Below are 15,705 nucleotides of genomic sequence, written 5' to 3'. Positions count from 1 at the left end.
CAGAAGCAGCCTCAAAACTCACCTCCTTGGTGCTGCTGATCAGCAGTTGAGCTGAGTAGTTAGGTAGAAAGGAGGCATCTGCAGTGCAGTTTCCTGTCTCTAGGGAATGCTCTGGCCAGCAGCTGGGCAGGCAGGAGGCTGTACCTGGGTCTTCTTTCTGGAACTGGCAGGGGATAGGTATGTGGAGGTCTAGTTGCTGGCCTCCAGTAGCTGATCCTCCTGGGAGGGCAGGCAATCTGGGAGACAGAGGGAAGACAGCAGGACCTTGAATGTGGTGGGGGCTCCTCTTTACTAGGTTGTTCCAGACCCGGGGGCGGCAGGAATTCACACCAGAATCAGGTCAGTGCACAGAGCTATTCAGTGCACTCACTGGAAAGAGAGTTAATGGGAGTAAAACACAATCTCAGGATGGTGAAAAGGAACCATAGCTCCATTGGTGACATGGTCTCAACTGCCCCTTCAGCCTCTATCGCTCAACTCTAGCTTCTGCCACTTCCTTCCCTTTGGGTGGTGGCCAGTCCTTACATGTGGTGAAAGCTCATAGTGACCACACCTTCACACTGCTCCCTGGGCCTATCTCCCTCCCCTGAATATTAGTTCCACTGAGGCCTGCTGTATCTCAGCAACTGCAGCCGGCACCTAGGGTTGCCAACTCTCACTGAAGCTATTCCGGGAGATTTCCACCCCCAACATGATGTAATGTCATTTTCTTAAAATATCCTATTAAAATTTCCCAGATTGCTTTCAATAGTCACTGGGAGATTGATGCCGATTCTGTGAGACTTCAGGTCAATCCTGGAGGGTTGGCAAACCTACCTGCACCCCAGGCCAAGGGGTTTCCAGAGCCAACAAAGGCTGCAGAGTGGAGAGACCCGCTCCTCCTCCTCCTTCCCACCCCCTAATCGATCAGGGCTCCAAGTCAGGGTTGGTTTTCACAGCACTGGTGCTGACCTGTGGCGTGAGGGGTTCCACAAAAGGCAGCGAGGAAGAATGGGGACTTGGTCAGAGATGGACAAGGGGGACGTGGATGTAAGCTTTAGAGAGGCCCTGGGGCAGAGGAATTGTGGAGGATGCAGAAAAGGATGGATGGGGGTGGGGCTTTGGAAGAGCATAGAGAAGAGGGATGACTGGGGGGTTCCCAGGGGGCAAAGGAGCAGAGAATGGGGTTGGCACAGCAGGAGGAGTGAGTCAGGAGCTTGGGGGAGGAAAGGGGGAGGGAAAGCAAGTACTGGAGGAGGGGTTTGGAGGAGTGAGAGGGGGACAGGAATTCTGAGGAAAGGGTTTGGGGAGAAGCATGAGATACTGAAATCTGGAAAGAGGGCAAAATGTCTGAGGAAAGGGAGGGTTTGGGAGAAGGACTCAGAAAATCTGGAGGCAGGAGAGAAAAGAAGGCAGAGAACTATGGAAAGTGAAGGGGTTTTGAAGGAGGGAAAAGAGGAGAAGAGATGGCACTGAGCAGAGACTGGGGTGAGTGAGGATGCTAGAGAAGAGAGGTAGGAGAGACTGATAAATTTGGTGGAGAGTAGAGGAGGAGGTGAGGGGAGATAAGGGGTGACCTTGTCTAGCTGTGCTCATAGAATCAGGTGTCTCCATCCCAATGATCATTTTGCGGTTTGATGAGTGTACTGTGTAACCTATATTGCATCAAGAATCCAGTCTAACTGCGCCAATTAGACTGATGAAGGTGGTGCATACACCCAGTATTTTTATGTTTTAGATATGGGACGCTAGGTACTAAAGTTTGAAAATTGCTGATCTACTCTCTCTTCTGTAGCCTTCTTGGATTCTCTAGCAGTAGAGATAATTGTGTGAATCTTGCAGCAGTTACTAGTGAGCCTGCAGGCCAGACTTTCAATTTTTAAGACCCTAGAGGAGTTATGAGATACAAAGATCTACAGTTTCTTTTATTGGGGGGGTGTGTTTTTAGGAGATCATTCTCTGAGCAGAGGGCAAAACCCAGCCTTCTCTGGCAGTTTCCACCACAATTTCAGGTCACCTCCCACTCTCCTATTCTAGAATACTTCTACCCTGAAATATGCAGGAATGCAACCTGAGGAACAGAGATAGATCAGAGTAGGGTGGTATAAGGTAGTGTAATCTTTTGCAAATATCGTGGGGGTGTGTGTGTCATTCTAAAGTAGATTTAGAGATGGCTAGGAAGCTGACAGAGGACAGGCAAGAAAAATCAAGACTTGATACATAGGTAACAAAAAACCCTGATTTTAATGTTTTGAAATGTAATTGTACTTTTAAATTTTAAGCCTACATGTATATTCTGTAAATGATTTGGAATGTGTTACAGCTCCCACTCATCCAGGGGTCAAACTGTTCACTTAATCATTTCAAGTTCCTCCATTGCCCTCTCTTGTACCCTGCAATCCATGATCACTCCTTCCCTCGTTAAATTCAACTTTGTTCTCTGTAAACAACCTGCCTCGTTCGCCTGTCATCCCTTAAAACTACTGAACCTCTGAGTTCTCTCAACAGAACAATCTCTCCTGACTCCTCATTTACTGAGTCTATACGGACCGTATACTTTCCCCCAGTCCATTTGTCAGTGCCTACAATATATTTTCCTCTGCTCTTTTGCACTCTTTCATTCTCTCTTAAATAGCAAGGTCTATAGTTTCCTCAACTGCACTGCAGCTAGTAAACAAAAATAAGCCCCTCCCCTTCCAAAACAAAACCACTATGACACAAGGTGAAATAGCTGTGCTATAACAGGCTAGTTCGTACAATTTTGAATTTTTTACCCAGATTGTTGCAGATTCTAGATCTTGAATAGTTTTGTATTTTAAAAAGCTTTGCCATTCAGAACCGAGAAATTCTTAATTTACACAAGAACAGCTTTAACAACTGTCATTGCTGGGTCTAGTACAATATCATAATACTCTGGGAACAGCAGGGAATGCTATTTCTGATATATCAGCGGCAGTTTTTTTAATAAAAACGGGAAACATGACATGGCCACAGATAACAAGTGCCTGACAACCAATGCCCAGGCCAATGTCTTTCGTTTAAGAAAATATTTCCCCTCTTAATTGGATTTTCATTGGTGCAGCGCTGCCTCAGTAGTGTTTTTCCACTCATTTTTAAAAGATTAAGGGCTTAATCATGCATTCCATGTGCATCCCAAACTCCTATTGAAAGCAAAGAGAATTCTTGTATGAAGGGCTTTTAGGATTGGGCACTAATGTGGTAGACTTAAAAATGCCTGTTTTTTTTTTTTTTTTTTTAAAGCTATGTAGTGTCATGGTGGGGAAAGCTTTTGAGAAAGTGGGATGCTGCTGTGCTACTGTGTGTGTCCATTTGTGTCTGTGTATATAAAGTCTGATATTCTATCATTGTCTGTATAAATGATCCCCTCTCCCCCATGTTTAGGGCCCTACCAAATTCATGGTCCATTTTGGTCAATTTCACAGTCATAGGATTTTAAAAATAATAAATTTCAGGATTTCAGCTATTTAAATCTGAAACTTCACGGTGCTGTAATTGTAGGGGTCCTGACCCAAAAAGCAGTTGTGTGGGGATCGCAAGGTTATTGTGTGTGTGCGGGAGGTGTTGTGGTACTGCTACCCTTAGTTCTTTGCTACAGCTGGCAGTGGCACTGCCTTCAGAGTGCAGCTGGAAAACGGTGGCTGCTGGCCGGGAGCCCAGCTCTGAGCCACCATCAGCAGCAGTGCAGAAGTAAGGATGGCATGGTGTGGTATTGCCACCCTTCTGTGCTGCTGCTGGTGGGGCGCCACCTTCAGAGCTGGGTGCCTGGCCAAGAGCAGCCACTCTCTGGCTGCCCAGCTCTGAAGGCAATGCAGAAGTAAGGGTGGCAATACCGTAACCCCCTGTAAAATAACCTTGCGACCCCCCCCCCCACAACCCCTTTTTGGGTCAGGACCCCTAATTTGAGAAATGCTGGTCTCTCCCATGAAATCTGTATAATATAGGGTAAAATCACACAAAAGACCAGATTTCACAGGGGGAGACCAGATTTCATAGTCCGTGATGCGTTTTGCATGGCCAGTGAATTTGGTAGGGCCCTACCTATATTTGTCTGATTTGGAGAGGCCGAGCTATCAATTCAGAAGCATTTTTCTGCTGGCAACTAAAAAAAGGGAAAGCAAAGATCTATTTTTCATGTTAAAAAAATCTAAGATTTTTAATTTTAAAGTGGATATAGTTAGAAAAATTACACCCTGGATTTCTGCACCTATTCTCTCTGTAACTTCCAGATCAAACCCGTTCAATTTATTAGTAAGAAAGTTTCACTCTAGGTGTCAGCACTGCAAACTGAACTCGGATCTCTGAACATTGTTGGGCTCCTTGTCTCTACCACCACCAGTAATAAAGATACAGTGGGAATTTAGCCGAAGGTTTTTGTTGATACATGAGAATAGAATCGAATCTCTCTCGCTCAGCCATGACTATGTTGGCTCTTCAGTGCTAAGAGCAGTAACAACTTGTTAGTAGAGCCAGCAATTACATAGTCATATTCTTCAAGTCCCTCTTACAACAAGACTTCAGTACATTTTAACCAATAGGACACAGTGTGTGCTAAGTTGGAGGTGGAAGAACAAGATATTTCTAAAGCCTATAGTTAGTTTTTTTAAACAAATACTTTCTGCCTGAGCCTCAGTTATCACTATCTGGCATCTTTGCTTGTAGAGATGCTAAAGGTCTGAATGAGCATGGAGACAGATCCTCTGGCCCTAAGAGGTCATAGATCAATGGTGTGGAAGAAGCTTATGCTACCACTGCCAATGCTTGAACCTGATCTGTAAGGAAAAAAGAGATAACTTCATTCTCCATAGATGTACGTCCAGCACCAATAAATAAATAACAGCTATTTAACAATGCAAATAATGTGGTTATACTGGAAAGCCACACTTCTTCAAAGTGTTGGCCATCAGCTTTGTGCCTCGTAACCCATCTATTTCTGTTATAACCACACACACAGAATTGTATGTTGTTACTTACATAAATATATCTTTTGATTGAATTAATATATTTGTTGTTCTGTTCACCACTTGCACACGCATTTTGTTTTTCATTATAGCAGAGCTACTGCTCCACTATACTCACTAAATCTCCTACTATTTAAAGATGGCTGTTCTAAGTGCTCTGAAAGTGCTCTAAGTGCTGATTTGGATTGTCTTGAAGTTTGCTGAGCCTCTTGGGGGTACAGGATAGGGTTAGTGCTCCAAATTTGGGGTCATCTGAGCAAAGGATTCCTGAGATACTACCTCCCTGTAAAACTCCCACTCATTGACAAGATCACATGATTCTTCTAACTTTTTTTGTGCAGGTCTGGGGCTTGAACTATGGCGCTGGTCCTCCCCAAACTAATATCAACCCTCGGGATTTATCTCAGCTAGTGCACAGCAGTTTGGGGAATCAATGCTGAAAAAATTGAGGGTTGGCAAGAGCTAACCTGACATGCCTGAGAGGGTGAAATATTCATGTGCAGCAAGGCTAGGGCTCTGTGAACAGCTTGCAGTCTGTTGTCACTATAAGTGCAGGGTTGAAGGGGACATGCTGTGGTCATCGGACCTGAGCTGCACCCATGCACTGTGAGTTGAAGCCCTGCCTGTGACAGTTTTCAGAGAATGTGTGTTGTGCACATTATTTGTTCTCTGCTTGCATTTGACAGGGATTTATTTAAAAATGAGACCAACCTTTCAGGTTTCAGAGAAATATTTTAAAGTGCTCTCAAATCAGGGCTGGCCTTACCATGAGGCGAACTGAGGTGGCCACCTCAGGTGCCAGACTGTGGAGGGGCGCCACTAGGACCCAGAGTGTAGAAAATTGTGTCTGCTGCTGGTGCATATGTATTCTCTCTGCTCTAGATGCACAGAGATGGAGTGCTGTGCTGGAGGAAGGAGGGCACAAGAGACATAACAGGCAGGCAGGAGAAAAGGTGAGAGGGAATAACAGAAAGCAGCAGGAGCTGCAGGGAGAGAGAGGAGGACGAGCCTCTTATGTACCTCTCTAGCACCCCCAGGAGCCTGGACTGATTAACACCAGCTTCTCAGGGAGCTTCCGGTTTCCTGCTGCTTCCCTGAACCCAGTTGAGGAGAACAGCAGTCGACTGAAGTAGTAGGAGCCAGTTAGGCCCTTAAGATGCTGATATCTTCCCTCACTCAGGCCCTGCTACCAGCCTACTTATTTGTCCCCTTCAACTGAGTGTTGAGAGCCACTATAGCTGGCACAGAACAGCAGTCATGAGTGAAAGAAGAAAACGACCCTCTGGGGCAGCATTCAGAAAAAGCAAGCAAAGGAAGCTTTTCTATCTAAGCAGGAAGGAGCTCTCCTGAGATACATAGACACAAATGTTCACGGTGAGCCTTCCGGCCTCAGTGAGGATGTGAGTGGCGAGGAGATGCCTGATCTTCCAGTTAGTCAGAGTGCAGGTGACCTGGCAGCTACTGCAGCATCCATATCTCCATCTCAAATGGATGTAACCGTGCACATTCCTGAAGAAAAGTGTAGGTCAGAGAAGAGTGTGGTGGAGGCGCAAGAAGCAGCTGCTGCTGAGTTTAGTTTCTTAAGTCTAGATGATCCAGGACTGTGGACCTACTTGAGCAGTAGCCTGAGGGACTTCCTTGAACCGCATGGGCCACAGCAAGTGAAAAACTTCCCCAAAGACAATGAAAATAGAAATTACCATCCAACACATTGCTGGCGTGAAATCCCCAATGGTGACAAAGTGGAGAGGCCATGGCTTATGTACTCAAAAACCCAGAATGCTGCATACTGTTTGTGTTGCAAACTCTTCCAAGTCTAATGTTCCACCTACACTGGGTTCTACAGGAACAAAGGTCTGGAAAAATCTGGCTAGAAATCTGGCATGCCATGAGAAGGCAGCAAATCACCAGAGAGCATTCCTTAGGTGGAAAGAACTTGAGATGAGACTAAGGTTAAAGGCCACCATAGATGATCAGCATCAAGAGAAGATTGCATCAGAGTCTCTTTACTGGCAAAATGTTCTGAAAAGGCTCATTGCCATTGTGAGAATCCTTGCTACACAAAACCTCACACTGCATGGCACTTCAGACCAGCTGTATGTACCAAACAATGGAAACTTCCTTAAAATTGTGGAGCTGATGGCTGAGTTTGATGCTGTACTCCAGGAGCATCTAAGAAGAGTCACCATCCAAGAAATGTACACACACCAGTACCTTGGAAAAACAATTCAAAATGAGATCATACAGTTACTGGCAACAAAAGTCAAACAGAAGATTGTGGCAGATCTGAAGTCAGCAAGATATTACTCTGTTATTCTGGACTGCACACCTGACATCAGCCATACGGAACAAATGACTTTAATGGTGTGTTTTGTAACAACAACAGAACCTAGTGAAAATGTCCCTGCAATGGTGACTGTCAGAGAGCATTTTCTAGAATTTATTGACATTGATGATACTACAGAAGCTGGTATGACAAATGTGCTTCTTAAAAAGCTGGAAGATACGGGAATTGCGATAGCTGACATGAGAGGTCAGGGCTACGATAATAGTGCCAACATGAGAGGAAAGAACAGAGGAGTGCAGACATGGATCCGAGAGTTAAACCCTCGAGATTTTTTTGTCTCATGCAGTTCTCATTCATTGAACTGGGTGGTCAGTGATGCAGCATCAGCTTCTAGTGAGGCTGCTGAATTTTTTAATGTAATTCAAAGCATCTATGTATTTTTCTCTGCATCAACTCATCAATGGCAAATTTTGAAGCAACATTTGGTTGACACTGAAACCACTGAGTTCCACACGATGGGAAAGTTGAGTGGAGGCAATAAAGCTTGTCAAACACCAAATTGGGAAGACAGATGATGCCATAGTTGCCATTCTGGAGGATAGGAACTGTTCGTGGGAGAACAGTGACAGAGGAAAATGGAATCATCAGAAACATACATAACTTCAAATTTCTCTTTGGCTTAGTGTTGTGGCATGACATACTGTTTGAAATAAATGTTGTAAGCAAGAGACTCCAAGGTGTTGACCTTGCTATATCTGGAGCAATGGAACAACTGGACAAAGCAAAGTCATACGTACAGTCTTACCAGTCAGATGAGGAATTTCAAAACGTTCTGAAGAGTGCACAGAAGTTGGCAGAGGAACTTCACACTGAAGCTATTTTCTCACCCATTCAAGAATACAAGAGTCACCGAAGAAGACAACCTTTTGATTACGAGGCATGGGATAATCCCATAAGAGACCCCAAACAACAATTCAAAGTTGAATTCTTTAACCAGATGCTAGATTGTGCAATACAGTCAGTTGAAGAACGTTTCATGCAGCTCAAGAAACATAGCAGTATATTTGGGATGTTGTATGATATTCCAAAAGTTTTGGGGGTAGTTGTAGGTTCTGTTTTCTGTGACTGACGTGTTCATTGTTGGCTAAATAATTTTTAGGTAGTGGGTATTGGCTGTGCTGACACTTAATACTCTGCATTAGAGAAGTTGCTTTCAAGCGTTTGTAGTGTGATCTAAAACTGTTTAGCATTTGTACTGTCATAATTCACACATTGGTACCAGATTAGTTGAACATCTGTGATCTTAAGAGAATTCTTAGACGTTTGCATTACACTCAAATAACGCTTCCTTTTTGTATTTAGCTACATCTATTACTTGATAAAGAGCATTTAAGCAGTTGACATTGTCTATAACATAGAATAGTACAAACATCTAAAGTTACTGCAACATTTTAAAATATGCTTAAATGCATGACATTGGTGCTCTTGCATTCATTACCTACTTCATAGAGCCCTCCCACCACTAACAGATGTTCGCAGACGAAACTAACATTTAGCTAAAGTTAAGGCTGAAAGTATATATTGTAAATATAGTATAGTTAAAGGTATAAAACTTTACAGGGATGTTGTACTTATCCCCAAACCAAGCATTACAAATCCAAGAAATTCAGAATTAAGGTTAAAAGAAATCCAAACATTTCAAGGATATGGAAATTCATAGTTAAGGCATCCAAACAAGCTTAACTCTGCTCTATAGTGATGCCATGTGATAATTACACAATTATGATTAGTGCATACTAGCATCTAGGTTCTAGATTAGATTATTTTTCTTTAAAGATGCTATTCCTCTCCCCCCCCCCCAACTCATTACCACTACAAGGCAAGGAAGGAGTGGAAGGGGCAGAGGGAAGCAAGTTTGTGGTGGTCCTCAGAGGAAGTCTTGGGGGAAGAGAGATCTTAGGAAGAAAAATACTACAGAAATGGAAAAACTGGGATAGAGAGTTTAGTCCCTGAGTTAACACCTATGCTTTAAGGGCTTCTTGTGTGCTCCTGACTCGGCTCCCATGGCAGTCTTGCTTTTGGTGTGCAGTGAGCCTTTCAAACACTGATGCCCAAGAGAGCTTGTGGCCACAAAACCTTTGAGGAGCAGTGACAGTCAATTGAGCTAAGCAATGTAACAATGAGAACCCTTGACATGAGTCCATCTTCAGGTACTGACTCATTATAACCAACAGAATTGTAACATGCAAATTAGCTGTAGAGTTAAAGTGTAGATTGAGTTATTTCTATTGTCACCAGGGCTTCAGTTAGATCAAGTCAATGACCTAAGCTATTGGCCCTCTCCTGATCATAGCTACTAGCTACAATACTCACTAATAACATGAGCTTTATTTTAAGTGAAATTTTATAATGTACCCTGTGCATGAGATTTCAGTGAGTTAATTATCTGGAAAGTTTGAAAAGTCTTAGTTCTGTACTGAGATTATTCAAGACATAAAAAGATATGACACAGTGCTACATTTCAAAAGGACACATTTTAAAACTAACAACTAGATTTAGATGTAAATTCTCAGAAAATTCTGTATGCAGCATAAGTGCTGCAATTTGGGGGAGGATATGCCATATTCTTCATACACAATATGGAGGCAGAATTCCTTCTTTAAGTATAGAACCTCAACTTACCCCCACTCCATAGTGAAGGGAGCAGACCTGGGCCAGGTCTCGCTTATTTGGCAGATTAGTTTAAAGAATCCCCCCATTGCTACTTAAGGATTTTAATGTGTTTTAATGAGACATCTGAAATCTCAGTTAACAAACAAAACTGTTTTTAAATCAAGGACTCTCAGCTTGACAAAATAAAACTGCACATTAGAGCAGGTGCAGAGAATAATGTATATAACAGAGCAGCTTCTGTAGGGGTGGTGGTGTGTTAACCACAACACTGCTTGCGATTTACCTAGCACAGGGGTCGGCAACCTCTGACACATGGCTCGCCAGGGTAGGCACCCTGGCGGGCCGGACCAGTTTGTTTACCTATCGCCTCTGCAGGTTCGGCCGATCGTGGGTCCCACTGGCCGCGGTTCGCCGCTCCAGGCCAATGGGAGCTGCTGGAAGTGGCGCAGGACGAGGGACATGCTGGAAGCGGCGTGGCCCGAGGGACGTACTGGCCGTGGCTCCCTGCTGCCCCTATTGGCCCGGAGCAGCGAACCGCAGCTAGTGGGAGCCGCGATCGGCTGAACCTGCGGAGGCGGCAGGTAAACAAACTGGTCCGGCCCACCAGGGTGCTTACCTTGGCGAGCTGCGTGCCAGAGGTTGCCGACCCCTGACCTAGCACTTGCCCTTTTCAAAATGCCTTAGGACAGTGGTTTTCAACCTGTGAGCCACAGACCCCAGAGGGACCGCAGACTATGTCTAAGATTTGCCATCATTTGAAAATTTTTAAGGGTCTGCAAATGAAAAAAGGTTGACAAGCACTGCCTTAGGTTAGGACCGTGAACCAAACAACCCCCCATTTGGGGTAGGTGAGTATCATCATCATTCCCAGTTTACAGATGAGGAGATTGAGGCCCAGCTCGGTGATGCCCGGGGATGGGCAGACAGATGCAGAGCTGGAAATGGAGCCAGTCCTTGCTCCCAGACATCACAGGTGCTGCAACCAATGGGAAAATGCCAGGGCCAGTATGGTAGGGTCCCCTAACTCTAGCCCTCAAAGGGGCTCGCACCAGGTGGCGCCCCAGCTTCCCCCCCGTGGAGACACCCCTGCTCGGTGCACTGGCCCTGGCGTGCAGAGCCGGGAGCCAGCCCCGAGCGCGCTGCGTGCGCTAGCGGGACCAGCCCGCGGTGGCTGCGCAGGGGCCCGGCGGCGACGGGAGCCGTTTGAAATTCGCTCCCTCGCGTGGGGCCGCCTGGCTCCGGCCGTGCCGCAGCAGATTGGCCCTCGCCGGCTCATTTGCATTGACGCCAATAAAGGCTGGAGGTCACCGCTCGCGGCTGCTTGTATTGGCTCCGCCGCGCCGCCGCCGCTGTCAAACACCGGGGCAGAATTGCAAGGGGAAGCCTCGCAAGCGGGCAGCTTTGGAGGGCGGGGGGGGGGCAGGAAGGGGGGGGGAATTGCTGCTGAGCCGCATCAATAAGAACAGCATCCACCGGCACGGAGCAAGGAAAGGAGACGCCGAGGAGAGGCATTCCTCCTGCCCAGCCTCAGCTGCAGGGAGAGCAAATGCCTGGGAATTAAACCTCTCGCCATTTTAATGAATACCACGGAGATGGGACTCTAGGATAATTTTTTTGTTAATGTGTGTGCAACGTTTTGCATCTTTTCTGTGACCACAAAACATGGAGCAGGCCCTTTGATGCCTCCGCCGGCTGAGTCGGCTCCTCTTCTGGATCTCAGCAGCCCCCCTCTGAGTTATGCAGTATTTTTGTTAGGGTTGCTCTTATTGTTGCCCACCCCCACCTTCCCCGATTCCACCTCTGAGCTTGCTTCCCCCCCGTGCCTCCCACCCAGCCGCCCCTTGCCAGGCTGGTGCAGTGCAGCCGGGAGCGCTGGCGGGCTCGCCCCGCGGCATGGAATGTTCTGCTGGCTAGAACCCCCCTGTTTCCGAAGGGGGGAATCTTCCTTCCGAAGCCCTTGCCAAGAGGAGGCTAGCCCGTGAATGTCAATAGCCAGCCTGCGCGGCGGCGGCGGCTGTCGGGCAGGAGGAGGACGGAGAGGAACATGAATCGGACGGGAGCGTGATCGAGGAACACCCTCTAGCTCAGGAGGGGAGGGGGGGTTTGATTTCCCCCCCCCTCCAAAAAAAAAAAAAGAGAGCGAGGCAAGGCAACGAACAGGATCGGTTCTTGAGCTTGGTGAGCGGGATAAATCGACACGCAGCGCCTGGTGGGGGCTGTGGGGACAAGGTGTGTGTGTGTGGGGAGAATCCCCCCCCCTCCTCCCGGCCCCAAGGTTAATTTGTAACACTTTGCAAAGCCTAGTGGAAAATAGTCGGTTCTGTGGGCTAGTGCTGAGGGGGAAATGTTCCAATGTTCAGGGCGCTGAGCGCTTAGTCCAAGGAGACGCTGGTGTGGCTGCCCCCCCCTCCCCCCCGTCCCTTTCCCCGGGCTGACAGAAAATCCTACCGCGATTTTGAGATGGCTTCATTTGAAAGAGAGCACCGGTGAAAGCATGAACTCGGCCGGTTCTTGAACCCTCTCCCCGCCCCGCTGCTGAGCTCGAGCTCCAAGGATCCCGGTTTCCTGGAGGAGGAAGAGAACACACGTTTCTGGGGGGGGGGGGGGGGGTAGAAAGGACCGATGACAATGCTCCCGAGCGTAGCGGAGAAGCAGGAAGGAGATTCAACCTGTTAACAAACAAACAAAAAATTATAATAATAATCAAAGGGAAAAGACCCACTGGAAGGAGAAAACAAATTAGAAATAGTCCCAAAGTGGTCACAAAGCATGGGCTGTGCTCCAAGCATCCACATCTCTGACAGCAGGGTGGTTTATCACAGTAGCAAAGAGTCCGAGGAGTCCAATTCCCCTCACCAGACCAACACAACCATGTCTCAGCAACAGCAAGGCAACTCCGTCCCGGGATTATTCATTAAATCCTCCAACACATCCACTTATAAGGTGAGGACTAATTCCTCTAAGAAAGACAAGAGGGAGAACAGCCAGAGCATGGAGCCAGACACCCAGACCAGCAGATCCAGCTTAAAGGTAAAAAGAGTGCTAAACATACAAGCACTATTTCTCTCAGAACAGGAGTTGGCTCCAGTGATTTGACCCAAGGAGGCTATCTGAGTAATAGATTGTGGGAAAGCTTTAATGGCTTGAGCAATTAGTTAGTTTATAAACTAATCAGTCTCATGAAACTACATTGTCGATGTTCCCAAACCTGTTTCTTCATTCCATGGGAAGAGTTTTTTGGTGTAGTGGAAAAGGAGAGCTGTTTAAATGTCCTTGTCAATCATTAGAGCAAGGCAAGCAGATAGGCCCTCTGCATTCAGCAGCAGAGATATCTATGGTGGGACACAGCTTGTGTGAGCCCGCACTGCAACTAACATGTATTTACATCTGTTGTTATTGACTTATCAAATATTGCTCTTTGTGCTTGTCTTTTTGGGTGCAAAATACCAATGCCATATAAAACTGTCTGGTAGATGGGCTGTTCACTTTAAACCCTTTCTTCCCATCAGAAAGCTGGAACAAGAGTGACAGAAATTTTTGGATAGGGTTCTGATTTACATTTACCACTTGTTGACTTTGCTTGCTTTTCTAGACAAGGTATTTTGTAGAGTATTCGTGTGTGTATACTAACATATACCATAATCCCAATGTGCCTCACAGAAAGGCACATACTGAAAAAATAAAGAAATTGTGATTTTTAAAAAAGGTAAAATAAGTTAGGAGAACTGAAGAATTGCATTTATATTTACTTTCTGTGAGTGGCGTATATTTATTAAGTTGCTAATATAGTTTTTGTGGTCAAGTGTTTTCACTGTTTTTTGTAGAAATAAATAAGTACAAATGAAAAGACAAGTTATGGATGCACAGGAGCTATTATATAACATGGCTGATCCCTGGCTTACCGTGATATCTGTTAAGAGATACACATGCCGTAAATATAAGATATAGGTATGACATACAGGAAGGAACTAACAAAAGGTCACAACATTTTGCAGCTTACAATACTTATAATAATTTGTACAGTTTTCTGAACCTTTTACAATCTATATTAAGAATGTGTCTACGTTATTGATTGTGAACTACAGCAAATTGTTTCTGTGGTGTGGGTGATTCTCTTAAATTACTTTCCCCGAAATAGAACAATGTCACTTCATAGAGTTGAAAAAATGTGGGATGCAAGAAGAAACTATATAGGTAATAGGATGAATAACTAGAGCAATTATTTGCCAAATTAACTTTTTTATTTATGTTCTAAATAAGACACAAGGAACTGAGCTATAAGGCTGCATACACACCAAGGCATGGTGATGAAATCATGGAAACTACAATAAAGAAATACAGGTTATTTATGTTGTCATCAGAACTCTGAGTTTTGTTTGGGTAGCTTTTATTTATTTTTTCTGATTTTCAGATATATGCTTGAAGGATCTCACAGCATTTTAAACAAGAAAATCATATAATATTCACATTAAAGATGCCTTAGTCTTCTATGTGTTTACTCTGTTAAATAATACTGTGAGATAATGCAGGGAAGAAGAAAACAGTTTATTTTTTGTTTTTGTTTTCAAGATGCTTGTGAATACATTGCTTGTTAGTGGGACGGGAACATCAGAGGTAACTCAGCTAGACATGCAGTTGATCTTAGTTCACAGTCATACTCCAATCTTGTTGAATTGTCTTGGTTTTTTCCACAAAAAGTCGTAGTTCATAGCTGTGATGGTAGGTTCCCACTGACAATACTGCTGCAAAATGATTGTTTTTCCTTAATGGGAGTGGTTTTTTTGCAAGATCAATTTAATGCTAAATGTGATTCCACCTCTCCACCTCCTGACTTTCTTGTTTAAAATCCTGTGCTATCCTTCAGATATGTAAAACAGCATAGAACTGTACTTTCTCTGCTGTTATTATTAGCCTGTATATTATCACATTTACTATCCTTGCTATATTAGTTTACCACTATGTTGTCACTGAAATTGTATTGTGTATGAAACTGAATTGTACTATTGCTGTGTCACCTACTCTCAGTGATACAGTAAAGTTCTTTTACAAAGAAACAGAGCACAGGAAAATTGAGACATTGAAGCCAGTGGGAGGTTGGGAGCAGGATTTGGTGCAAGGTCATACAATCATACAGCTTCGAAGTTAGTAGGACTCTGGCCTGAGGAGGAATTGTGAGAATGAGCATGGTACCACAAACCATTAAACATTTGCAAAGGGCTGAGAACCTTCTCCGAAGTACTTGGGCACCTTCAGTAGCACTCAGCACTGTGCAGAACATGGTCAGCACCTCATGAGATTGAGCCAATGATTATCATGTGATACGGTAGTTGGAACACCTCTGATTTGTGTGTATAGCACAGTTACCTGTCTGAGTGACGTTTTTTCTCTGTCTCTCAGCAATATTCACACCTGGGCCAAACTCTCCTCTGTTACATATGGAAGTCAGGAAAGTCACAGTTATACATAAGAACAAAATTTGGCCTACTGTGTATACATCATCTGTTTTCACTAGTGTTTGTAGAAACATTTATGATGATGTAATCCCTTTCCTTGGATCAGTATGTTGGTTATAATACATAAGATTTTCAAGTCAAAAAGCACCATACAAAAATACAACCAAATCCCAGCTGTAAAAGAAGTCTCTCTCTCTCTCTCTTTCTTCCCCCTGCCCCCCGCTAGCCGATACTGAGATTTATTCTATATCTATTCTAGAGTGTTGTCAGATATCCATTATGATCAGATCGCAGGGAATCACTAAATGTAAAATGTCTTCCCACTGTATTTTGT

At 44.8% G+C, this 15,705-nt stretch overlaps 1 protein-coding gene across 3 annotated transcripts in view; it reads left to right on the top strand.

Moving 5' to 3' along the window:
* Positions 1-15,705, top strand: part of PDE8A (phosphodiesterase 8A) — a 258,360-nt gene that overhangs the window by 50,436 nt on the left and 192,219 nt on the right. Inside the window, exon 1 of one of the 3 annotated variants that reach the window (XM_054042376.1) lies at positions 11,927-12,096. The exons of 1 other annotated variant lie outside the window; for it this stretch is intronic. Coding sequence is in view for 1 of the 2 variants with exons in the window: in XM_054042368.1 (XP_053898343.1) it covers positions 12,688-12,948 (261 nt within the window). In the remaining variant the exon portion in view is untranslated. Of the gene's footprint in view, positions 1-11,926; positions 12,097-12,517; positions 12,949-15,705 lie in introns of those variants that run through there. One more of the 3 variants, XM_054042368.1, reaches the window with a different exon arrangement.

This window comes from Malaclemys terrapin, chromosome 10 (assembly GCF_027887155.1).
Source record: "Malaclemys terrapin pileata isolate rMalTer1 chromosome 10, rMalTer1.hap1, whole genome shotgun sequence".
Taxonomy (NCBI): Eukaryota; Metazoa; Chordata; order Testudines; family Emydidae; genus Malaclemys; species Malaclemys terrapin.
This window is presented reverse-complemented; position numbering and strand designations above follow the sequence as displayed.